The following is a 26,537-nucleotide window of genomic DNA, read 5'->3' on the forward strand; positions in this document are numbered from 1 at the left end:
AATTGATGAAAATATTTTTTGCTTTTCTGCCAAAATGTACCACTGGACTTTCCTTCTGGAGCGAAGCAACATGGGGAAGTTTAAGGCCACAGAAATGTGAATAAATGAATGCTGACCCGCACTTACAAGAGCAACTGACTTTGCCCACAGTCCCTCATTGTCAAATCCTCAACAGACGTGCGGATAATTTTCTAAGAGCAAGATGTCCTAGTTCTCTGATCCAGACTCCCACATCATTGATGAAATAAGGGTAATACTGAAAATGACACCGTCTAGGAAGCAATCTCAAACTGCCTTTTTAAACTGCCTTTTTAATTGTACACAATCAGTGGACTCGAGAACCACTTTCTTTCCAATATGAAATCATCAGCCATGGAGTTGCAATTGAAATTCACCACAGTGATTTCAGCCATAACTCTCAATTTCTTCTCTTTCTACTTTCTGAAGGATTTTTCCCCCCGTTAGTGTCAGCACTATGGAATAATGACCAATTAAATCGGGCTAGCACTGACTTTCCAGAGGATTTACGGTCTATGCAACCTCCCAAGGGACCATAAAACCGCATCATGGCATCTCACTTGAAATCTCTTTTATTAAGAAAAGTGATGGGTGTGATGCAAAAGTGAACTCTGGATGTGAGTGGTATTTAGGCCAGTCTGTACTTCAAAACAGAGTCCTAACTCACATGAAGGCCTTCTGTCATGAGCTGGGGATCTCAGTATTGATCATTCCACCTTCTCCAGCGCCTACCCCCTGCACCGGCCCCCACCCTCTTACAAAAACATGCTTAATTTTAATTCTGAATATGCGTAGGTTTTTGTTTCTCTCTCTACATTTTGCTTTGGATTTTAGGAATTCTCACGTAAGGTTTTTATCTCTGGGGAAAGCATCCGCTTCAGATGTAAGTCAGCTCCAATCATGAAAATAAACGGCTGTCAAGTTATAACACTCACCAAAGACGGCCAACTCACGTTTTAAGTAGAACAGAGCGAGCACCTTGTCAGGGAACTACCCTTTTACTTTCTGCCCAGGCTGACCTCTCGTGACCTTTGACCCCGGACAGAGGCTTAAGGAAAGGGAAAGAGCAGGGTTTTCAGGGAATAGCATTGCTGCTGCCTGGAAGGCACCCTGGTCTAGCGGTGCGCGCTGAAATCGACCCAGCACCTAAGTTGCTCGTTTGGGAATCTCATTCGGGAAACTGGAGGCCGGCGGCGGCTTTTGCACATCGGGACCAGGTGGGGGAAGTGGCCCCGGGAACCGAGCCGAGCTCGGGAGCGAACACGGAGCCCAGGGGGAGGGGCCCGGAGCTTTCCTTCGCGAGGCGGCCGCAGGGAAACTTCCTCGCGCGCACCGCGGTCCGCTCGGGGCTGAGCTCGGAGGTCCGCCGCCGCTGGCGGGGGCCGGGCGGGGAGCCCTCGCCGAGCGGGCGCGAAGCCGCCGCGGGCAGGGCGGGGCGGCGTCCTCACCTGTTCCAGCGGGCCACCTTCCTCCGGTAGTACCGCAGCGCCTCCGGGCCGGCCAGCAGCGCGTCCTCGGGCCCGCGGCGGGGCGGCTCCTCCGGGCCGTCGTACAGCGGGTGGGCGAAGAGGGCCTGCAGCCCGGAGCCGGGGCCGCGGCGGCCGCCGCTGTCCCGCGCCGTCCCGGGCCCGGCTCGGGAAAAGTTGTGCGCGGCCGCGCGGGGGTCCGGGGCCGGCGGGGAGGCGCGGCCGGCGCACGGGCAGCCCCGCGGCCGCTGCCGGGGCCGCAGCCGGCGCCGCACCTGGGGCCAGAGGTGGAAGTAGAGGTCGGCGGAGAGCAGCGCGCCCAGCAGCAGCAGCGTCAGCAGGCGGCCCCGGCGCAGCCCGGGCATGGCCGGCCGGGGCGCGCGGTCGGTCTCCGGGGAGTTGGGCGGGCGCGGGGCGCGGAAGGCCGCCTGGAGTCTCGCGGGCCGGCCGGGGTCGCCGGGGCCGCAGTGCGCACCGCGCGGAGCAGCCCCTTGAAGGGGTGTCGCCTCTGGACTCGGGGAGCGCGGGGGCTCGCGGCGCTGGCGGGCGCCCCTTCTCCGCGCGGAGTGGAGACCAGGGGCTGTTCCTGTTCCCCGCGCCGCCCGCCCAGGGGCCCGCGGCAGGTGGAGGGCCGGAGCGGGCGGCGGCGCTCGCCCCCGGCGGGAGGGAGGCGGCGGCGGAGCCCGGGGCGTCTCTCCGGAGGATGCTGGCGCTCCGCGGCTGCGGTGGCGGGCGGCGGGGACGCCGGTGCCCCCGGCTGCCCGGGACGAGCCGGCCTGCGCGCCCGACTCCCAGAGGCGGAGGCAGCGCCGGCCTCCCCCCGCCGGGCCTGGCGCCCGCACCTCCGCCCGCTCTCGGCTGGCACCTGCCCCTGGCGCAGCCCGCCGGCCAACTCCCGATCCCTCGGCCGGCCCTGCCCTTCCACCTTGTCACCCAACCCGCTTCTCGCCCCCTTCCCCCCACGCTCGCCCCAGGCCTCCCACTTTCCCTGTCTGGCACTTGGCGGGACACACCAGGTTTGTGTGAAGCCTCTTATATCCCTTTTTATTTTTGATAACAAAGACAGTCCCCCTGAAAGCCGTCCTCCTGTAAGATCTGCCAAATGTCTTTTCTCTCTTGGTATCTCCCCACAGAGCCACATACTAGATCCATAATAACTACATGCGTTGTGACTAGCATGTAGTAGGACACCCGCTTAGTGGATGAAAATGTGTGACCTTTAAGAATAAGGCACCGGTTTTACCTAGAATATGGTGGTTACCTGTGGAGATGGAGTTTGATTCCAACTGTGCCTGCGCTTTACAAAGAGGAAATTTTTCTTGCCCTGGAGGAGGGAGGGGCCTCCTGATAACCCCACTCTGAACTTTTGCATTTAGCTTAGTGTGAAAGTAGTCCACCCAAATGAATCACTGGGGGCACATGTCAGGCATTCTCTTGACATCCTGTGAAGTAATTCATACTTCCTCACTCCATTTTCCTTTTGGGGAAGTAGGGAGGGAGAGGTGGTAGCCCAGCCCCGACTCCTGGCTCCTCTATTTAATGACCTGGTAGGATAGTGAAGAGCGAGTCTGACCAGGGAGGTGGCCCCATCCTCTTGAATGTTCAAGAAAATGCATCTTTGCCCTGAGTTGTCTGTCCAGATAGCAAAAGCTTCCCTTGTATGTTAGTTAATCCTACTCTTTAATCACCTACTTCCCTTGCTGGAGTCCAGAGCCCTTAGACACACTTTGACTTGTGAGTTTCAGACCAGAGTTCTTTCCCCCAGGGTTGAGCAGGCGATTCTTGTGCCATCTTACTCCCATCTGTAAATGATGATAATAGAACCTACCCCAGGACAGCTTAAATGAGTTCAAGGATGTAACTTACTTGGCTCAGTACGTGATATGCGAGTGTGAAAAATGTGTTTGCTAGAGGGAACCTTCTTTCTAGTTCTTGGTTCCTGTAGTACACTGGGTTAGGTTAGATACCACTCACGAGTGGGATGAAAATAATAAAGGATGGAAAAGAAAGATACCAGACAGGGACTATTTGCAGGAGCACATCATGGCCTGAATGCCCAAGTGGGGAACCCCAACAGGATGCTATTGCCTGTTACTTCCCCCAGCTGGGTATGGTGGTGGGCATTTTTAGATTTTCTTAAACCATTGCCTTTTTATCTTCAATTAAATTTTAATGGGTCTCCAGTTTCTGAGAAACTTTGCAACCTCTAACATGTCTAATTAGGCATCATGGCCAGTGGATAAAGAATGGTACCACATCTGCAATAACTATGTGGCAAACTGGTTTGCATTTTCTGGGTTGGCACGGGACCTGGGCATGAAGCCATCTGAAGTCTTATGACTGAGTCTTCCCCAACCAGGGCATCATGCTCTCTTAGTGGACTCTTTCATCTGCCCTCAATTCAGGGCACAGTATTCCTAACACGATTAGAGATGACCTAAGCATGTTTTCCCTGCTGTGGTAAAAGGTCAAGAGCAGAACTGTTTGTGGAAGTCAGATATTAAGTGTGAGTGATGTTGGGGTGGGGGTGGGAGTCCTAGAGGCAGGATTGGGCTGGCAGATGCCACTATCCTCAAGGTTTCTCTGCTTCTCCATATCTTGGCCCCTTCCTTCCATGCCAGCCTCATCTCTATCCCCTTGATTCTCACCAAAGTTATCCCCAGTTGCTGTTTGCTAGGACCCATCACCTGGCTTCCAGCCTCCCAGAAAATCCATCCACACCTTTCCATTTCTGCTGCTCTCAAATATATCCAGGACCTCATCATGTCTAGCTTAGACTCTTGCAAATAGGCTCATACCTTGTCTCTTTGCTTCCGATACGGCCCCAGTTCAAGCTGCCTGCCTGTGTTTTGATATAATCAAAACTCTGGTCCGAGGGAACCTTCTTTCTAGCATGCCCATATACCCTTGGTGCTCTCCCATGGGAAGGCTGTGTGGCTTCTCACTCTGATGTGGCGCTTCATGGTTTGCTTCTGTCTCCCTTTCCTGCTTCATCTCCCATGCCTCTTCCAGAAGCCCTCCAGTTTTCACCTGTAATACTTTCTGCAGTTCTCCAGGTGCTTCATGCTCTCACAGACATACCTTTAATTAGAAGCTTTTTCCATCTGGAGAATGTCCACTGTCTGCCTAAGCTTTGGCCACTTGTCCTGTTTTCTCTGTTGCTGTTGCTCATGCCCATTAAGCTCTGTGTCATGGGCTGTCAGGTAACCCTCATAGCTATTTGCATGCGCTCCTATTAAAGCTTTTACCAGGTTGTGTTTAGTGTTGTGTTACAGGTTGAATTATATCCCCATCTAAATTTGTATGTTGATATCCTAGCCCTTAATACCTCAGAATGGGATCTTTGGAAATAGGGTGGTTGCAGATTTAATTAGCTGAGATGAGATCATACTGGAATAGAGTTGGCCCTTCATCCAATATGACTAATGTTCTTATAAAAAGGGGATATGCACTCAGGGAGAACTCCATGAAGTGAAGATGAAGGTTGAGATCGAGGTGGGGCGGGGGCTACGACAAGCCAAGGAACACCAAAGATCGCCAGCAAACCACCAGAAGCTGGGTACAAGGCATGCAGCAGATTCTCCTGCATGGCCCTCGCCAAGGAACAACCCCATCGCCACGTTGATCTCAGACTTCTGGCCTTCAGAACTATGAGACAGTACATGTCTGTTGTTTAACCCCCCAGTTTGTGGTACTTTGTTACAGCAGCTCTTTCAATCCAATACAGTACACATGTCCGCCTTCCTTACCGGGACATGGCCTCTGAAGTATGGAGGGAGAGAGTTACTTATCCATTGATCTAGAGCTGAGAACAGGGCTTATTGCTTGGGGAAGAAGTTTTTGCTGAGAGAATGAAGGCAAATCATTGAGGGCAGGGATCTCAGGCTGTCTCCGCAACTGTGGCACATCATATAGGGCCTGGTATGCAGTAGGGACCTCACTACTGGTTACAATAAAATAACAGTTTTGGACCCTGCAGGAGAACACAGAAGATGTATAAGACATAGTTCCTGCCTTCAAGCATGTTTTATGGTGATTAGGGAAAAAGATTTTCCTGTACCTATGGGACAATTAAGAAAAAGTTTGAGGCAGGACACTGAGCATATTCAGGAACTTGTGCCACTGCAGGCCTTAGGGGGAGCACACGCACAAGGTACTTGTGTTCCCTTTCAGTGTAGCTAAATATCAAGCTCTCAACCTCCAGAAATTAAATTATGAAAACAAGAGTCAATATTTAGACACGAGAGTTCCTCAATCTGTGAAGGTTATACTTTTATTTTTATCTTGCACATATTCACATGTTGCTTAAAACACAACTAGCCATTTCTTTTTGGTGTGGTTGGTTTTCTACACTAGACTGTAACTCCAGGGTGCAAGGCTAGCGTGCCTTCTCCTTCCTTTCCCTGCTTTCATAGGTTCTCATGCACAGCAAGGCTTCAGGCTGAAAACTAACAAACTCCTGTAGGATAAATGGTGTTTGTGTATGGGGGTCTATGAGTGCTCATTGCTCATGTGTGAAGGGAGTGGTTTGAAAAAGAGTCCTTAAAATAAAAATATAGACTTATAAAATGTGGCCCCAGATAAATATGAACTATTATGTTTAGTTAGAATATCTAAATCTTAGGAATCTTAATGGATTTGTTGACAGAGCAGTAGGTAAGAGATGTACTGAAATAACAAAGCCAAGTGCGAATATCGGTGTCCCTAGGGTATTTTTGTGACTGTACATGTGTTTAAGGGAGGGCCATCTTTACCTGCTAGCTGTGTCAGCCATCAGTGAGGAAGGAGGGAGGTGACTAGAGTGCTGTGAGTGATAGATCCAGAATTCAAGAAGATTAACAAACCTGGTGCTGATTTGGTATTGTGTCCGGTCTCTTCTTTTTCTCAGCTTAGAAAGTACAAATTATCTCTTCATGACCAAAGCATAATTCTTCAACATAGGCCAGAGATTTTTCAAAGTGCAACCCGTGCATCACAATGACCTGGGGTGCATATAAAAATGTAAATTCCAGGGTCACACCCTAGATCTAGTGAATCAGAATCTTTAGAAGTGGGGCCAGGAATTTGCCATTTTGATATAAGACTCTGTACACACTGAGGTCTAACTGATAATACACTGTAGTTTGGGAATCGGTTCAGAGGACAGTGCTAATGAGAACCGGCTCAGATTTGATTCCAAATGGTCTAGCTAGGGTCCGTTCATTGTCTAGGGTTGGCCGTCTGGCCTGTGTCATGAGGTCCGGAGAGAGCTGTAGAGGCAGTGTGTTTGGCCCAGCTCAATCCACTGATGCTGGGAAGACACACAGACAAGCAACCTCAGTGCCCATTCTTTGCCAATGGTGGGTACGTAGTGTGATCTTGCTTTAAAAAGTCATGTCTTTGTTGATCAGTAAATTTCTCATGGGAAACTGGGTTACCTTCTTTGGGCCCTGGTTTCCTCACCTGAAACATGAAGCGCAGAAACAAATGATCTTTAAGGTCACTTTCAGTTCTAAAAAGTGATCCTTTTACATTTTTTTGCTGTCCTAAGCATAATAATTAAGCTTCTTTTGCACAACTTTGCTCCCAGTATACACCAAGTAATGAGATAGCAAATCAGGGCATTTGTGGAGGAAGAAGAAGAGAGCTGAACTCAGAGTCAGGAAGCTGGGGCTTTGGTCCTGGCTCAGCCAGGAACTAGCTCAGGGGCATAGGGGGAAGATTATTTAGTCTCTGGGCCTCATTTTCCTCACATGTAAAATGAGTACTTCAAGTTAGACAACTTCAAAATTCCATTCCAGAATCAATTTCCATCAGTAATGATGACAAAATATGAATGAAAACTGAAAGAGTTCCCTGCCAGCAGATGTGCCTTAACAGTAATGCTCAGGTAATTTTTCAGATGGAAGGAAAATGCTACCAGAGGGAAACGTGGGACATCAGAAGTGAAGGAAGAGCAACAGAAATGGTAAATATAATAGATTATTTTTCTCCTCTTAAGTTCCTTAAATACATGTGGTGATTGGAAGCAGAAGTTACAAGATTGATGGAATTTCAATATATTTAGACGTAACAACCACTACAACGTAAGAAGAGGGTAAAGGGACTTGTATGCTGGTAAGGGTTCTGTGCGCTACCTGAAGTCATAAAACACTAATTCTCAGACTAATTTGATTAATTAGATGGAGAAATATTGTTTGTATGTTGTAATCCCTAGAGTGACCACTAAAAAAGTGACACTTAGATATAATCAAAACTCAGTAGATACATTGAAATGGAGCCCTAAAAATACTCCAATCATAGAAAAGAAAGCAGGAAAGGGGAAACAGAGGAACAAAAAGCAGAGGTAACAAACAGAAAAATTATAAAATGGTAGACCTAAATGCCAACATAGCAGTAATTATATTAAATATAAGTGGTATAAATACACCAATTAAAAGGTGGAGATCATCAGAATAGGTTAAAAAAAGAAAAACAAAAGAGAACCAATGATGTATGGTCTACAAGAAACCTGATGTAAATATAAGGACACAGGCAGGTTAAAAGTGAGAAGGATAGAAAAATGATTTACCAAGCAAAAACACTAATCAAAAGAAATCTGGAATGATTACATTAATATCAGACAAAGTAGACTTTAGAGAAAGAAAGACACCGGAGGTAGAAAGAGGGGTTACAAAATCACAAAAGCATCAGTTCACTAATAATAATAATCCTAAATGTGTATGTCTCTAATGAGAGCTTCAAAGTACATGAAGTAAAAGTAGTAAAATTGAAAAAAGAAATGGACAAATCCAGCGATTATAGCTGGAGACTTAAATGCTTTTTTTCCCTCTTCAATTAATAGAGCAAATAGAAAATAGGCAGGGATATAAAAAGAACTGAACAACACTATCAGCCAGTTGGAACTCATTGGGAATTGATATTTATGTGACATTCCCTCAACAGCAGCATAATACGTATTATCTTTAAGTGTACATGACATTTACCAAAATAGACTACATCCTGGGTTATAAAACAAACATAAACAAGTGTAAAAGATTCAAAATCATGCAAATTATGTTGTCTGATCATCATAAAATTAATTAGAAATCAATTACAGAAAGATAACAGTAAATAGGTAAGAACTTGGAAAGGTAAACATATACTTACCATATGTCCCAGTAATCCCACAGCAAGGTATTTATCCAAATAAACTGAAAATGTATATGCACACAAAAATCTGTCTGTGAAGGTTTATAGCAACTTTATTAATAATTGCCTCAAATCAGAGATAATGCAAATGTCCTTCAATGGGCAAATCTGATAAACGACAAGGAACAAAGTGTTATATGCACAGCAGTATGGATGCATTGCAAAGGTATAGTTCTGAGCAAAAGAAACCAGTCTCGGAAGACAATGTGTTGTGTGGTTACATTTATATGATACCCTGGAGATGGAAAAATACAGCGGCAGAGAGTAGACCATGGGTTGGCAGGTGTTGGAGCGGTGACAGAGGTGTGGCTGCAAAGAAGCAGCCTGAGGCAGCTGTTTCGGGTGGTTGGGGGTGTTCTCTATCCTTCAAGGAATAAGGATCACATCAATCTATACATGTGCTAAAACTCGCAGAGCTGTGCATTTAAAAAAGATCGACTGTATTGGTCATCTTATTCTTCTAACTATATGTTAAAAACAAAATAAGATAAAAAGGGAAAGATGCATCCCTTTATCCAAAAGAATTTTCCCTAAGCCTGGCTTGTAATAGCAAAATTGCAAAATACCTAAGTGTCTGTCTGTAGAAGAATAAGTAAATACATCATGGTATGATTATAGCATGGGGGTAAGCAGTTAAAATGAAGGAAAACAGCTATATTTTCTCAACATGGATGCATCATCTTCAAATTGTAAAAGGATACTTACATATGATGTGTGTGTGTGTGTGTGTGTGTGTGTGCAGGAGATGTGTGTATATGTGTTTGTGCAGGAGAACAGTATGATACGATTTACATAAGCTTCAAAACTGGCAAATGATTCTTGCTATTATTTCAGATAAATATGTATGTAGTAAAATAATAAAAACATGCATGAGAAATGATGAGCATGAAATTCAGCATAGTGGCTATATATGGGAAAAGAGAGATCGGGCTGTTGAAGATTATGCATTTGCTTTGGTAGTATCTTTAATGATTTTTTCTTGGAAAAGTTCTGAAGCATAGGTTACAAAATGTTGAAGTTTGACACAGTTGGGTGGTGAATACATGGATGTTGGTCACATTATTCTCTATACTTTTTTGCATACTTAATGATACAGATTTTGCATACTTAATGAAAAATGACTTGATTTACCCTGTGACTTCGTATCCTGGATTATTCTATCTTGTAAAAAGATAGTTGAACTGAAGGGTTGGGTTTTGATATTAAGGTTCAGCAGGTTAGTGAAGGTCAGCAGTCAAGCAATTTGCCCCATTTCTTTTTAAAAGAGATACCTGCAAGAGGGCAAATGATATACAAAAGAACAACCTTGACACACGAGCTGTATTTTATATTTTGAATTGGAAGAAATACATAGGCTTACATATAGCTGCTTACACATCATATCGTTTTTCTAGGCAGCATTCTTGGCCATGTGATGTGAGCCTTACAGACCAGACTGAACAACAAAGGATGTGTTGTCTGTCTCTGTTTCAATTTTTACAGCACAACTATTTTCAGAAGGTGGAAAGTTGGGTTTGGGGGTCATTAGAAAGTCATGTCTTAAAATATGTTAACTGTTGTCTAGCAACTCCTAATCCATTATATGAATTCACAGCCAGTGGTTGAGACAAACATCCAGCAAATGTAACACAAATAAATATCCTGTTCTGGCTCAAAGTTCAGTCTCAGAACATCAATACAGCTAAAATAAATAGAGATGAGTCCAGAAAGCCTTGAAAATTAACATAGGTCTTAAAAAACTCTGGAGGGGGTGGAGAAGTAAGAATCTTATCACCGATATGTGGGAGGACTACTGCACCGTTATATATGTCCTTCAGTGCACAGCTCTCTCTTCACAAAGTCCGAGTCTCTTTGACTCACGTCCCTTTCTTCCCCTCCACCTCCCACCTCCATGAGCCCCACACCACGGGGCTGGCTCTCTTCTCTGTGTCCCATCCCACCCAGTTCTTTCACATGCAGGGCCATCTGATCCGCTCCTTCCGGCAGCCAGTCCTCTCTCCGCTGCCTACACAGTGCAGCCCAACAGAGGCCTGTTAGCTGCCTGGGTAATTTAAGAATCTTTCCTTCCTCAAAGGAGGATTTTAGATACTTGTAACACAATAATATACTATTTTAGCCTTGTCACACAAATAATTATAAAATGATCAATTGTGATAAGGACCATTACATGATCTTAACTCTTTTCGTGCCATTTTATATTTTAAATTCAGGAGCAAAGATAAAAGTTGTAAAAGATGATTGGTCATTTCAGACACATATAGATGACTGTTCAGAAACATGCCCAACTAGTCGTGTCCTCTTCTGTCTGGGTTAGACAAAGTCCCGCACTTCACAAGCTTCAACTTCATTCCCCTGATTGTTAGGAAAAGACAAAGGGACCCTGTGGTTTCTATACTTTCCCTCAGTTTCTCCCAAATGTATGGTGATCATATTTTATGAACTAAAACTTAGAACTCGGGGTCTAACTCATGCTTTCACACACGCTTTTACAATGGAGACAGGGATAAAAAAAACCACGATTCTCCTCTCTCCCTGAAAATATAGGAATTATCGCTGCCATGACCAGGCATGCGTAGCCGAGTCCTCATTTCCTTCTTGGGTTTGAGATGCCGCCTTAGAGAGATGAGTCAGTGGTAACAGATAGATAAGCCCTTTCCAAAGTTGATGACTCAGCTCTGCTAAAGAAGGGCGCAACTTTGACTAGTCAGAGTCAGCACCTTACTTTCATGATGTGTGTATATTTAATTATATAAATAAGACATGAATATTTTCTCTGTAAAATATTGGTACAACATACAAGACTTTAGCAAGTAAAAGGCCCCCTTCCTTCCTCTCCTCTGCCTTCCTCCCTTCCCTGGAGGTAATAACCATTGTTGATTTCTATTGTTGGTTTGAGGTGACTCACGTAGTTTTCCCTCTGTCACCTCTACCCTGCTATTAATCAATGATATGCAAATGAAAACAGTTGACAAGGCAGAGTTTCTTTCTTATCATATTTGACAAGGCAGAGTTTCTTTCTTATCATATTTTCACTGCTAAAAATGAACGAAAATTCCAGACTTGGTTAGGGCTTGGGAAAGGAATTATAAATTGGGGCAACTGTTCTGGAAGCTAATTTGGTAACACATGCATTTGTATCAGTCAGGGTCAGTTAGGAGACTGATATGAGGTGACTGAAAGTGCATGAATTATTTGAGCAGGAAAGATTTAAGCAAAAAAATTGTTGTTAACTAGTAAAGGTGGCAAGATAACTTTCAAAAGGTCCAGAAGTAGCATGTGCAGAAAAGAAGCTACTGTATCTAGGCTGAGGAAACACGGACAATGTCAGGTAACATATTATGAATGAGTAATAATGAATGAATATCTGAAATTGTAAGAATGTACTATGCTTTTTAAACTAGGATGAGGGTTGGCAAAATTTTTCTGTTAAGGGTCAGATGGTAAATATTTGAGGCTTTGCAGGCCAGACGGACTCTGTCACAATAGCTCAGTAATGCCACTGTCATAGGAAAGCAGCCACAGACAGTACATCAACTGCTAAGCATGGCTGTATTCCAATAAAACCAATAAAACTTTATTCACAAAAATAGGTGGTAGGTCAGATTTAGTCTATGTGTGGTAGTTTGCTGACCCCTGAAAGAGACTCTCTGAGAGTTGCTATACCAATAATAGTGGTTCCCTGGAATCAGGGAAAGCAGATTTTTATCTGGTTTAAGGAAATACCAACATATTTGCTGGTCTGTGTGCTTTTCTTGGAAGATTTATTTGGGCTACATGATGATTGGCATAAAAGGAAGGAGAAATGAACCTCTGTCACTGTGAAATAAATGATTAGATCATTTTCAATTAATTCTGTGGACAGTATGTCAGGCCATTATGTTCTGGAAACAGGTTTAATACTTGCCTTACAAGTTCATCTTATTATATGGAGCTTTTGCTGTATGGAGTTGTGGGTTGAATGATTGGGGTTTATGGCATAATATAGCTGAATCTGAAAAATAATCAGTAATGACACACACAAAGGGGCCTGAATGAGTTCTTTTACCCATGATTTGTTAATTCATCCTCATTCACTTTTTCTGTATATTTGTTTGCAAGATAAATTTAAGAGGACCGTGGCACCATAGAAATTGATGATATTTTGGAGGGACTGTTGATGGAATATGGGTATATACTGGGTTAAAAGATAAAAAGCCAGGGAGGACTGAGCATATTAACTGGAAAATGCATTGCTTGGAGTAGGAATGCTTGTACTTGGTAGTTTTGGTTAGTTGAGGGAACCACTAACCTTCTACCTTGAAATTGGATGAGTTAATGCTCATTTAATCAGATTAAATAATACACATTAATTTATAGCCTCGTAACATCCTCTGTGTCAGCTGGGTTCTCTGGGAAGCAGATGCTAAAATGGAGAGTTAGGGTTATGGGGCAGGGGGAGCCGTCTGAGCGCCATGCAGATCTCGTCGTCTCTACCAACCCAGTGAGGGGTTCTGGAGCAGGGTACCTTTTGGAGGAGTTGGGTGTTGGGGGGGAATTATGTTCTTTGCTTTGCTCAGTCTTTGGCAGGGTTGCCCTAAGAAGAAGGGAAGTGGCTACCAACTGCCTAACTCAGTTAATGGCCTTAAAACCTGAGGTGGACCACGAACGGAGCTAACAGCTGGAGGCTGTCAACCAGCAATACTCCTTGCAGTACGTCCTTTCTTGGCAGGGAATCTGAGTGGCATATCTCTAGGTCTGATGCTTTCTGTCCATTTTCTGAGTCTTCCATTCAAGTCTCATTAGCAGACTTGTCTTCCTCTGCTCTTTGCATTGAGGTTCCCAGAAACCTCTGCTTATTTCTCTCTCCCCATTGTATAAGCTCTTCCTGGAAGATTTCTTCCACTTCCATGGCTCTAATGTGGACTTCTATTTTCTTCTATGCCAGAGATTGCCTAGGAGTTAATAATGACTTGATATGTTAGTTAGGATTTTAATGTAAAAGTTAGGATTATATTTGGGGTGGGCATGAACCATAAAATCTAGGTAACAACGGATTATTTTTAAAAAATCTGGACATTCTCAGTTCAGAGGTGGTATGTATGGTGGCTCCATGTCCAGAAACCCTTTTATTATTTTTCTCTAAACTCCTAGTGTATGGCTTCCATATTCAAAGTCACATCACAGCCAAAACGGCTGTTGGAGCTATCACACCCTTGATCTTAGCAGATGACTAGTGGGAGAGCGGAAGGGCAGGCAGAACTTACCTCCCTTTTGAGTCATCTAGGTTTAAGCAGTTTCCTAGAAGTCTTCTAAAGCATTCCTGTTTCCATCTTTGGGCACAGCATAGTCACATGGCCACACCTAGCTACCAGGGAAGCTGAGAAATGTGGATTTTCAAAAAAGCATTGTAACCTTGCAGGAGAGAAAAGCATGCAAGAAGAAGATTAGAATGGATGGTGACTGCCTATAATCAGTCATATTTCACATTCCCGAATCTGTGTTTCCAGATCATACCTTCTGAATTTTGGAAACATGAGTTCTTCTGTCTACTAGACATTTCTGCCTGGATGTTGCAAAGGCAACTCAATATGAACATGTGCTAAACTGAACTTCATTATATTGACTGCTTGTTATGTTTTGTCCTCTACAGTTATGCCCTCAAGTACCTGATCAACCAAAATGTCTCATTGCATACTGTTCTCTTTCCCTCCCTTACTGTGGTCAATCTGTCTCATAGTCTTGTGAGCACTTTTCTAATTATTTTTCAAATATGTTCTTTCTTCCCCTTTGCCACTGCCAGAATCTCGGTTCAGGGTTCCCCCTCCCCATTTTTTTTAGCTAGAGTATTTTTATATGGCTTTATTCACCTCAGTCTTGCATCTTGTGATCTATTCTTCATGTTTTTGCTGAAGCTATTTTTGCAAAATGTAAAGCTGATCACATTGTTTCCAAAGCTTAAAATCTCATACGGTCTACATGATAAAGGGCAAATTCTGTAGGAAGGCATGTCTCATAGTCTGATGACTGCTCTCACTCTGGCTTTATTTTTGGCCACTTCCTGTTGTACAGCCTGTGTCTTGTCCATGTTGTTTTATGCCTTATGTGCTATTGGGAAACACTTAGCACACCCAGACAGAGGTGAGCCTCCATAAGACATAAATCTTAAATCCCCTCTTACCTGTCTGCACAATGCCCCTACCTGGGAGCTATAGCTAGGTTGAAACTCACGTTCTTTCAATGAAGCTCAAAGAGTTACCACTTCTAATCTATGAAGACAACACAAGTATGACAGATTTTAGGGGGAAAACTGTGACTTTGGATTTCAACATGTTGCATTAAGTTGGCATGAACTCCAAGTAGAGTGCACATTCATTCTTGGGGAGTCTGGACATGGAGGGACAAATGAAGAGAAGGATCTTGATGAGGCCAGCATAGACATCACAATCTATCTTATGAGTATGGATGAGGTAGAGAGTTTTGGAGGAATGCTTCAATGTATTTGCAAATATTAGAAGTAGAGTCAATCGTTGCTTACTTAAATCTAGACCTGTTGTTCTTCAAGCGTGTGGGTAGTTGTAGCACTGGCTTGGCAATTCCTTGATGGCAGGGGACAGTCTTGACTTCTATGCTCTTCTCTTGACCGTCTGTCATGGTGGCGAGATGACATTGCTCAAGGCTTCATGTTATTATGTGACAACATCCCAGTAAAGAAGAGATGGGCAGGAAGAAATGGCTTTGTCCTTAAATGCCTTTTTTTATAGAAAGTAAAAAACTTCCCAGAACCTCTCAGAGGTCTTCCCCTTATCACTCACGGTTTGCAACCCCAAGTGCGAGGACATAAAAGGAATGGAGGAAAGCACGTCTCCTGGATTCTAAGAAGGGTTGAAGTGAAGCCTCACTTTTTGGGGAAGAGAGACATGTGATTGGAGCTTGGAGGGAAGGATGAAAAAAGTTGGCAGATGTTCTGAGGGTCTAACAAGAGAAATAGAAAAGCTCAAAATGGATCTTAGAGAAGCAGGAGGGCTGGTCATCTCTAGAATTTATGGAGGGATAGAAGTGGAGAGCAGAGGTGGAGGGAAGGAATAGATTAGAAGGGACGGATCGAGGAAAAGAGGAGAAAATCTGGAACATCAAGATTTGGGAAAATTTTACACATTAGAATGGAAACTACAAAAAGGGGGAATAAAAAACTTCCTTGGAAATTAAATTTGATGACCAGAAGGAAGGAGCCAGAAAGTTCTAAATTTCCGTGAGAAAGGAAGGATTTGCAGATGAGGAGACATCTGACATGGAAAATCCATTTTTGGCTTTTCCCAACCTTCTGCTATTTGTGAAATAACAAACGATGTTGCTCAGACCTCAGATGCTCCAATTTCCTCAGTTGAAAGAGGCCGTGTTGCTTCTGTTATATTATTTATAAAGTAGGACTTTTTGCTCAATCTTAGGATGAGAGAGTGAAAATAAGTCTCTGGGACAGAATTCAAATCAGTTACATAAAAGACACATATAAAGTACACATAGTGTGTGTGAGACACTAATATTTTGAGATGACCTCAAATGTAACACCCTTCTAACCTGCCTTAATTGAAAAGAGCGGAAAATAGACTTAAGAGTCAGAGAAGTGGAGATAATATCAACTTTCTTACTCATAAAGCACCTTATTGGTGGGCAGAAGTTAATCTGGCCATTGGACTTGTTTACATTCCCCTGGATTAAACTTGAATCCTTCTCCCAAATTAATTTGGGGCCTTGTTTGATGCTGCCCCAGTGAACTTTCTGGATGGCTAAAAAGAAATGAGAATTCGATGAGAATACAGGTTAGTTATAGGTGACTGGCTCCTCAAAGAGAAAATGGCGGAGCGGGTGCTGTCAGATCCTTTCGCCAAACTTGTGAGGGAGATAAGCCATCTTCTTCTCCCCTGGGGCGGCACAGACACTGAGCAGGGAAGAGGTTCCTGAGGGTGACTCTAATTCATGTCTTCCTCCTGCAGTGTATGCTAAGTATCTCTCCCCAAGGAGGACGCTGTTTCAGGCACAGAGGCACAAGGCGAGATAAAGATCCATCAGACATGTCCCAGGACTTCAGGCAACTTGCAGTCTAGCATGAAGAGAAGAAATGCATTGGTGTGGAGTTTCAAGGAAGGCCTCCGGGCTGAAAGGAGGTCTGCACCCAGAGAGCAACAATGAGAAGGAAATAGTCCAGGCAGGGTGGCTGCCAACAACCTTGCAAACCGGGTAACATGTAGTGAGAAGTCTTGTTCACGAAGGAATGGGGTGAGTTTGAGCAACTTACCTGCATTTTAGAGAACCTAGCACCATCTGATTATATATAAATATATATTTGTAATACATATAATTATATAATTTCTGTTATATAATATATTACAAATATGTATATAATATATATTTAACTATATATATGAAAAGGTACTCATTTCTAGTTGTTTCTTAGCTGCTGTGTGGAGACCAGAAAGGTGGTTCACTGGGCATGAATGGGGGGTGCTGGGCTGAGGGCTTCAAATCCTGGATTGGTAGCAGAACAAATTGGCATGGCTTTAGAATTTCCTCCAGCACTGTTTGGCAGTCTGGGAGCAGGAACAGAGAAAATGGATGGTTGGCTCTATTCAGGGTCGGGAATTGGCAAAATAGATGTGGCAGAAAATCAAGGGGCTTGGAGATCTGAAGATTTAGAAAGTTCACTGTCTTAACCTCACAACGTGATTTACACAGTGTGTTGGGGGGGACTGTTGGCAGGAGGCCTTTGGTGGCTCTTTGTCCCTGACTGGTCCAAGTCTGTGATAATGTGCCTCAATGTGGATCTTATTTTGTCTCTGAGGCTGGGCTCCTACTGTGCTCTTTCAAACGAGAGACTTTCACTCTTGTGTTGATACATGTTTCCTACTTGCTGTTTTCTGTTCGAAACTAGAACTCTTTTTCCTATTATTTATCTGTGAGACCTTCTGGGTCAATCCTCTCTCTCCCGTCTTCCTCTCCTCCACTCGATTATCTTTCCTCTTCTTAGCTCTATTTGTTTTCTTTCTGGGAAGAAACGAGGATGAACTTTATTTTGAAGTTCATCCAGGGACATTTTTATTTTGGATATTGTATTTTTTTGAGAACTCTCTTCAGCTCGCTGATAACAAAATCCTTGTTTTATGGCTGCATTATCTTCTCATTATCTCTTAAGGATGTGATTTAACATTTTTAAAAGTCCTGTAGTTTCTTTCCCTTTCTATCCCTTTCCTCCCCTCTTCCCCTCCCCTCCTCCCTTCCATTCCCTCTCTCTTCATCTTTCAATCACTCTCTCTTTGTCTCTGTCTTTCTTCCCCCTCTTTTTCCCCCCTTAATTAACCCAAGTTCTGGGCACAGTGAGAAATAAAGCCAATAAAGTAAGGAGGTGGGAGATCAAAACACCACTCCTTTTAAACTGTTGAAAGCTCAGTGAGTGAGAGCCGAGCGGGCCTGAGAACGGAAGCCCAGACGGCGGACTCATGCGCTCAGCCACGGGCAGCACTGGACGGAGGCAGGCCTCCTCTCACGGTGAGACTCCTCGGAGGGAAGAGCAGAGGAAGGCACTCCCTGCATGGACAGACCCTCCCAAGAGGGAAGAGGGGAGCTGAACGAAGCCTGGCCAGCTGCTCCTCTTCCCAGGTTACCTTTCCTGCTCTGCAGGGGGAGCAAGTGGGAGGCTGGGAGAGCCAGTGAGTGCTTGTATGTCCCCGTGGAAGGGGACATCCCAGGTCGGTGGGTTTCCCTGCCAACATCTGCTTGGGGTGGAGGCGGGCACCTGGCTTCCGGTCTTCCGCGCGCAGGAGTAGCTGAAGGTGTTGACCGTGAATACCAACTGCGATCTTATCCTGCTGGATTGATCCTTGTGTCGCTTCCCACGCCCTAGTATCACACGTCCCTGGAGCTTTGCTTCATGGCCTTCTGTGCCCTGCTAAGTAAATTACTCCTCTGACACTGCTTCCCATTTTCTTAAAACTTTGTTGATCTTTCTCATTCATGGATATCGCTTCCTCTGAACTCTCTGTCCTGTTTTATTTTGTTCCTATGTAAACAGGTACATAAAATGAAAAGCTCTGGATTCTTACACTGGCTTTGCCACAAACTAACTATGACTTTGGACAAGTTATTACTTAGCCTCGCTATGCCTTAGGTTTTTCATCTGTAAAACAGATTATCATGTGATTTAGATGTTATAACCCATGTAAAGTGCTCAGATCAATATCTGAGACATAGTGATAAATATGAGCTGTCACCACTGTCATCTACTTATCTCCTGAGTAGAGTTTTGGGAAAGGTAGGATATAAAAGTAAGTGTTCTATCACCATCTTCCTAGTTCTCAGTGAATGCCTATCCCGATCTTCATAGTTCTCATTTTTTTTTTTTTGAGAGGGCATCTCTCATATTTACTGATCAAATGGTTGTTAACAACAATAAATTTCTGTGTAGGGGACTCAATACACAATCATTAATCCACCCCAAGCCTAATTCTCGTCAGTCTCCAATCTTCTGAAGCATAACGAACAAGTTCTTACATGGTGAAGAAATTCTTACATAGTGAATAAATTCTTACATGGTGAACAGTACAAGGGCAGTCATCACAGAAACTTTCGGTTTTGATCACGCATTATGAACTATAAACAATCAGGTCGAATATGAATATTCGTTTGATTTTTATACTTGATTTATATGTGAATCCCACATTTCTCCATTATTATTATTATTATTATTATTATTATTATTAGTTCTCATTTTTATTGGTGCTTCATCTAGACTGTAGTTTCCATGCAGGCAGGGGCCCTCTTTCTCTTATTCTTTACTTTCCTCTTACCCATCCCACTGGGCATAACACACAGCCTGTGGCATGTGCTCAGACAATACTCATGGGGCAAATCAATGACAGCAAACAAATTCACTCACTGTCCTCCTTGTAGGAGGCAATATTGTGTTGTCCATAAGACCAGTTTTTGAATCAGACCTCTTGGGCTTGACTAATTGTCGAGTCATTAACTGGTTTGATAACCTCAGATACTTTATCAATTTCTCTAATTCTCAATTTCTTCACTTGTAAAATTAAAAATAGGATTAAAAATAGTGCCTACCTCACAGGGCTAATATCAGGACTGAGAGAAATAAACTGTATGAAGCATTTAACATAGAGCCTGGCCCATACTAATTGCTTGATAAACAGTAGCTGCTGCTATTTTCGTTATTAGAATGGTTTATTTTCTGCATGCTAGTCACACGGATAGGCATTTACTGAGAGCCTACAGTTTGCTGTGTCTGTTCTTAACACCATAGTAGTTAAGACTATGGCTTCTATAGTCAGAGGGCCTGGATTTGAATTCAGGCCTCAGTTGGATAATTTTGAACAATAGCTTTGAATAATTTTGAATGGTACTTAATCCCATGGAGTCCCACTCTCCATGTGCGTGGAATGAGATAATAACAAAACCTATGTACAGGATAGTTATGGGGCAAAGCATGTAACAGCCTTAACACAGAGTTAAGTGCATGGTAAGTAAGTGCATGTTCAACAAATAATAGCTATGATGATGATAAGAAGATGTTGATTATGGTGACGATGTTGGTAACAATGGTAAGATGACCACGGTCGTTATGAGGGTGACAGGCATGATGTTGATGGCAGAAGTGAGGGTATGACAGCAACAATGATGATGGCAGTGGTGACAAAGATGACTACACTGACTTGAGAGGCAGTCGAGTGCAGAGGAGTTGACTATCTGTTCTCTGTAGTGATGGTGTGACCTTGGGCAAGCTATGTTATCTAATTAAATTTCAGCATCCTCATTTGTAAAAATAGTAACTATTTCACAGGGATGTTGGGAAGTTCAAACAGGATCCTATATACCATTAATTCTAGGATGCATATTGCTCCTATTTTAACATCTCTGAGATAAAGGATGCATCTTGCAATCCCTCCCAGATAGGTGGAGCCTGTGTTTTCCTATCAGGGAGCAAGTATCATCCCTGGAGAAAGGACCACCATTGCATGTTTTTTTCTTGGAAAACAAGAGAGAGATCCACAAGTAGATAAAGTTATGTTATTTATTTATTTTTCCTGAAATACTTGCAGGAGGCTTTCTTCTTCTAGGCTGAGCAATGCAATAGAAGACAGGGGGAGCTGTGAAATTCTGCAGACTATTTGAAAGAAATTTCAAAGCAATGAGAAGCCGTTGTGATTGACTGTAGCAAGATCAAGAAAGCATTAACATCAAAACTTGCAGAATGGCTGTCAGTGTTAAAAGGAAATCCAAGGAAAGAATCATCAGTAGCACGGAAGCACGATTTTATGCAGAAAAATGTGGGCATTGATGACTCTGATCCGAGAAACAATTGAGTACATTTAGAGTCGGAAGGTTTTATTTCTCGTATTTTCTTTCTCATTAGGACACCCAAATGAATATGGTAAACAATCACTAAATATAAGTCTAAACCAGCTGTTTCAATGACAATGAAAATTCAAAGTGATAAGAAAGCATTATATCCTAATTTTATTGGCAATGTTTTATTTCATTCTAAGAGGTATAGAAAATAAAAGTATGTCCTTCGGTTGACGGCATTTTTAGATTTGATGAAAAAAAACAGTAATACATGTAGAACTCTTTGTACAGTGTCACAGTTGCTGTATTTATTTATTTTGTCCTGTTTGGCCTTGTAAGATTTACCAAAACTTAGGAAAATATATACCAGTGGCAACCAGCCTTCACAAGGCTCCCCAGGATCCCTGCCTGCTGGTGTTTATGCCACTATTTAGTCCCCTTCCACAAGGAACAGGGCCGACTTGTGTGGCTAATAGGACCCTGCAGAAATGATGGAGTGTGGCTTTGAGGCTAGGTCATTCCAACAGTGCTGAAGCCATCTGTCTGTCTCGGCTCACTCAGCGGGGAGAGCCAGCTCCTCTGTCTTGAGGACACCTAAGCAGTCCTGAGGAGGAGGTGTGCGTGGCAAGGAGCCAAGCCCTTTTGTCAATAGCCAGAGTGCCTGTAACTATTTATGTGTATATAAACACTTATAAGATCATTCTTTTTGTGTTCTTCTGTAACCTACTTGTTATACAACATTGTCTGTGGCTCTTTCCATGCCAGTAAATACAGCCTGTCTTTGGGAATGAACGCAGTGTTCCTTTGTATGTGTCTGCCGTATTTTGCTTATCCTATCTCTAGTAACGGAGTTTTAAGTGATTTCTAATTTTTCTCTCCTGTAAACATCCCTGTGCAAGTCCTAGAATTATGACAGCTGGTTGAAAGGTATGCTCATTGACATTTTAATCATCTACTGCTAACCTGCCTTCTGGAAGTGCTGACCACCTTTGCTTCATTTCTAGGTAGTAAAATCAACCTCTTTTTATTTTTGTATTTCTTCTCTTTCATCAAACCCCAGTAGATAAATTTTTTTGCAAATGTTTGACATAGCTTTTATGTCATTTTTCAGTAATTTGACTAAAAGGATAAAACTTCAATCCAAGTGGGGCTCACCAGCTCTTGTGTTCCAGTTTTAATAGAAATAAAGGGGCAAAGGTTTCCTTCAGGGCAGTAGGAAGGGGGTTGAGGGAGGATTTATTTTGTGTAAATATTTATTTATTATTTTTATGTTTTAAGTCATTTCTGTGAATAGTGCTACAACAAAGCATGTAGAAATAAAAAGCCCACGTACTTCAACCATCTCTCTACCAGCAAACCCATCCTCAGAGGTAACTTTGTTGTGAATAATCTTCCATTCATTTTCTTTTGTGTTTACATATATAACATGCTCATATAGTAGATCTCTTGTGTGTTTAATTTAATATAAATGTGATTGTGCATACATATTCTACAGATTGCTTTCTCTCCCCAGTTATATGATGTGGAGGCTCTCCTTGCCAATTTCTTTCTCTGTGTCTAGACTTACCTCGTTCCTTTGAACTGTCAAGTGTCTTGTAATATAGATTCACCAGAGTTGATTCAACCATTTCCAGTCAATGGACATTTAGGTTTTGCACTATTAAAAAAGATGATGCAGTCAGCAACTTTGTATTCCTTCCTCTTTCGGGGACCCTTTCTCTTGGAGAGATAATAGAAGTGGAAGTGCTAGGTCAAAGGAGAAGCGTATTTGAAAAACACTTTCATTTATATCACTGTTTCTCGATCTTTTTTTCATTATTAACCCACTCCTCATAAAAAATTAAACTTAAATCAGTAAATGAATTAAAATTAAATTTCTCCCCAGTGAGATAAACACTAAAGAATGTGATTTTGTTGAGTAGTACTGAGCATTGTCCTATGGGAGATATTTTTGCCTCCCAAGACCATTTTTTGCCGACTGGGGGCAATATTGCTCCCAATGAAAATGCATGATTTAGATAAACACAAGCTGAAACCTTGTTTTCATTGGGTGACCTTATCAAAAAAGACACATCCCTCTTTGGGCAGCGCTGTAAGATGCTACATTTAAAGTCTGGCAAGCCTTGCAGCATTTAGCACTTGTGGCTTGCCTGGAACCCTCAAAAAATATTTACTGAACTAAATGTTGATAACAGAATGTCCAAGAACATTATCAAGCCTGCCATAAAGCAGAGCAGAGAGGGGCTGCTAATTTGTTCTCCTTCCTCATACATTAATTAATGTTGTCATGAAACACTAAGATATTGCTAGAAAATTCACTGAGAAAAAAGCATGAAAAAGAAATAATAGAGCAGGAGGCTGTCACTCATGGGAGCTTACTCACACATTCCTTTTGCAGCAGCTTTACAGGTTTAAAGAATTTGGAATCTGGCCCATGAGGCTCATCTTTTGAAATATGCTGTGACAAGTAGGATGGCAGAAAAACCAAGCCACTGCTTTGGTTATGAAGAAGAACTTTGATGACTCTGAAAGAAATTGGGCCCCTCTGATGTTGGAAAACTGCAAAACGAAAGTCGTGACATTTAGAAATGATTGCTTCTAGCTCTGCAGTATGAAGCCCACAATCAGATTGATGTGAAGGAAACAGAGCTCTCAGCCTTCCCAGACACAAGACGATAGTCACTGAGCAGGGAGGCTTGGAACAGGGACACAGCTGCCGTGTCAGGGCTGTGGGGAGGAATAGGGACACCACCATGTCCTTACTCTGTAGGTTGGCAGAGCTGTAGTCTAATCTTTCTGCCCTGCACCAGCTGTGTTATTTTGGGCAGGTTGCTTGGTGACTCTGGTCCTCAGTGGAGCTGGAGGATTTGGAAGCCAAAAGGTTTTGCTCATATCATTTGGGTGGAGAGACTTAATGTCAAAACATTTAGAACTGCAGCTGAGAGCTAATAAAATGCTAATGTAGGAATGAAGAGACTCTCTGGAGCTCTAAGTAACATTTTTATACATGTGTGAATGTTTTCATTTTGATAGTTATGGTTTCACTTTAGTGTGGACTAGAAAAAATACAGCTAGCCCAGCCAACTACTGATTTCACAGATGCTGTTTATTGCTTAGGATGTGGCTTTTAAAAAACAAACGTATTGTAAATTGATGTAAGCAAAAATAATACATAAGGGTTGTGTATGGAAATGGTTAGAAAAGAAAAAAGAGTGAAGCTTTTTCTGGAGTGAATAAAATTTGAGAAATAGTGATTCATGCCATTTCTTCCCACAATTGGCTACACTGCCCACCATTTAGTGTAGACCTGTCAGAAGCAGTTAAAATCATTCACTCTGTCTTTGGCAGCTGAAAAGGAAGGATGTGGAAGGAATCTCCAAGATGGTTTCAGCACCTTCCTTAGGAATCATAAACACAAAACACTTCCTCTGACTAATACGAAAAGCTAACATTTAGGGTTCACTGGGCCAGGCACCATTCTAAATGCTTTATATATGTTGTTTTATCAAATCCTTACAACAGCCCTGGGAACTAAATTCCATTATTATTATCATTGTCCTCATTTTTCAGATTAGGAAACTGAGGCCCAGAGGGCACTTTGGTGAAGCCTTCAGAGCTAATAAGCAAAGAGGGAGGGATTTGAATTCAGGCTAATTCCAGAGAGCCTGCCCTCTTTCCACGCTAATCACGTAATGTCGCCCACCCCCTTCCTGCTGCAGCAGTGGAGATCTCATTTTCCAAGAGACTTTGTATTTTTTTAGTGAAGTTTTAGGCTTCAAACAAAATTGAGAAGAATATACAGGATTTCCCTTTCACCTTCCCCCTGTTCCCACACATCAGTCTCTCCCATCACCAGTCACCCCGGTAGTTTGTGTTACAATTGATGAACCTACATTAACACATCATTACCACCCGTAGTACATAGTTACCTTACTATACCATCACCCTTGCTGTTGTATATTCTGTGGATTTGGACAAATGTATACTGACACAGACCCATCCTAATATCATGCAGACTGTTTTCACTGCTCTAAAAGTCCTCTTGGAGCCCAAGATCTAGCATTTCTTGCAAGCTCCCAGGGGATGCTATTCCTGAGATCTGGTCTGTGGGCCCCACTTTAATAAGAAGAACAATTTTGTTATTGTAGGAGGCACCTCACTTGCCCTTTCTTCATTTGCACTGTCCCCAGGCATTGACTGATTTCTGAGCATGAATGAAGTTGGACACAAAATCATGGCAGTGAAATAGGAAATTTGACAATCAGAGGGGAACTAGATTCAGCACATATATCTATGGATGTCTCCCTTCCTTCATTCATAGGCTAAAAAGGGAGCATATTTAGCTCCTCTCAAAGAAAAAAAGCAAACAAAGGCCTCAAGTCCACAGATCACAAAGGTGCAGCCCTCCCTTCTCCGGGAGACAGGCTTCCTAGTACATCTGACGAGGGTTCAGGATTAGTTTTGGGCGTTGAGCTGCAAACTGGTTTTTCACTTTATGTAACATTTTGGCCCTTTCCCTAAGAAGTATTTTGAAATTGTTTGACGTCCCTGCTCTGGGATGTCTATAAAGAGACAAATTGTCCCTTCATAGGAGCTGACTTGGCAGTAGAGCATGGCCTGTCCCTTTTGCTGTCCAGAAATCTCCCAAACTTGTGGCCTGAAACCGCTCCCTTTCCAGGCTTTCTCAAGATCCCGTTTGAGCTGGGAGTCCGCCAGTGTCGCTCCTGCGGTTTGCGTTCAGTTGTATAAATTCTCATAGGTGTGAATCTCAGCCCATTAGCCTCAGCGTACAAGAAAAACAACTTCCATTTTTGAAATTCAGTCTAATTTCTATTTTAAGACCCCATTTCACCAGGATGGACAAAATTTAATCTTAGTTAATTTAAGGTTTCTTCCCTTTCTACGATTGTCTTTAAATTTGGTGGAAAACAGATGTCCCATGGGTTTATCTACTCTTTAATGTAATCTGGTAAAAAGTGCTTTGGATGAGAAAAACCCAGTTTGTTCCTTCCGCATTGGCCCAAGCATGTCACCAGGGAGACTTCCTTGTTCTTGTTTGTAAGGTTCCTACATGGCTTCACTGTTATTTAAGATGTTTTCCAAGAAGTTCTGGCGAAGCTGAGAGAGTCCTTTCTGGGCTCCTAACATCCTAGACTTTTAAAACCTTAGAGCCAGGAAAACACTTTTCCCCCCCGCTCTGCCTCCTTCTTTATAGCACCTCTGAACCGTAAGCATAAAATTGCGCTGCTGTTCCGAATAAGAGAAGATCCAAAAAAGAGAGAACATAGGTTGAAATTTGAAATGTATCACCTTGCTAGAAAATCTAATACCCCAGATGAATTGCCCTGCAACCTGTGTGGGTCTGTGTGTGTTTTTCCACTCTTCCCCCATCCTTTACACGTTTTAATGATACTATCATTTTCCTAAAGGCTATTTATTCCTCATGTTTGCCCTTCCCTATTCAGGTTCACCCCTGGCCTGCCCAAGAAGCACAGAGATGGAAAAGTTGGGAAATCTGGAGCTGGCGAAGGAAGAGGATCACAGCACATCAGA

The 26,537-nt window shown here is 43.0% G+C and overlaps 1 protein-coding gene and 1 long non-coding RNA gene across 2 annotated transcripts in view; one reads left to right on the top strand and one right to left on the bottom strand.

The window, feature by feature from the left end:
- FAM20A (FAM20A golgi associated secretory pathway pseudokinase) overlaps positions 1-1,986 on the bottom strand; it is a 46,596-nt gene extending 44,610 nt beyond the window's left edge. Inside the window, exon 1 of the mRNA XM_073235833.1 lies at positions 1,467-1,986. Within this exon, the coding sequence (XP_073091934.1) occupies positions 1,467-1,849 (383 nt within the window). The 5' untranslated portion in view covers positions 1,850-1,986. The remainder of the gene's footprint in view (positions 1-1,466) is intronic.
- LOC140849190 (uncharacterized) lies at positions 1,354-26,533 on the top strand. The gene is made up of 3 exons (XR_012130852.1): positions 1,354-1,492; positions 7,366-7,431; positions 26,450-26,533. It is a non-coding gene; the product is annotated as an uncharacterized lncRNA (long non-coding RNA).
- Positions 26,534-26,537: the final 4 nt, after the last annotated feature.

This window comes from Manis javanica, chromosome 4 (genome assembly GCF_040802235.1).
Source record: "Manis javanica isolate MJ-LG chromosome 4, MJ_LKY, whole genome shotgun sequence".
Classification (NCBI taxonomy): domain Eukaryota; kingdom Metazoa; phylum Chordata; class Mammalia; order Pholidota; family Manidae; genus Manis; species Manis javanica.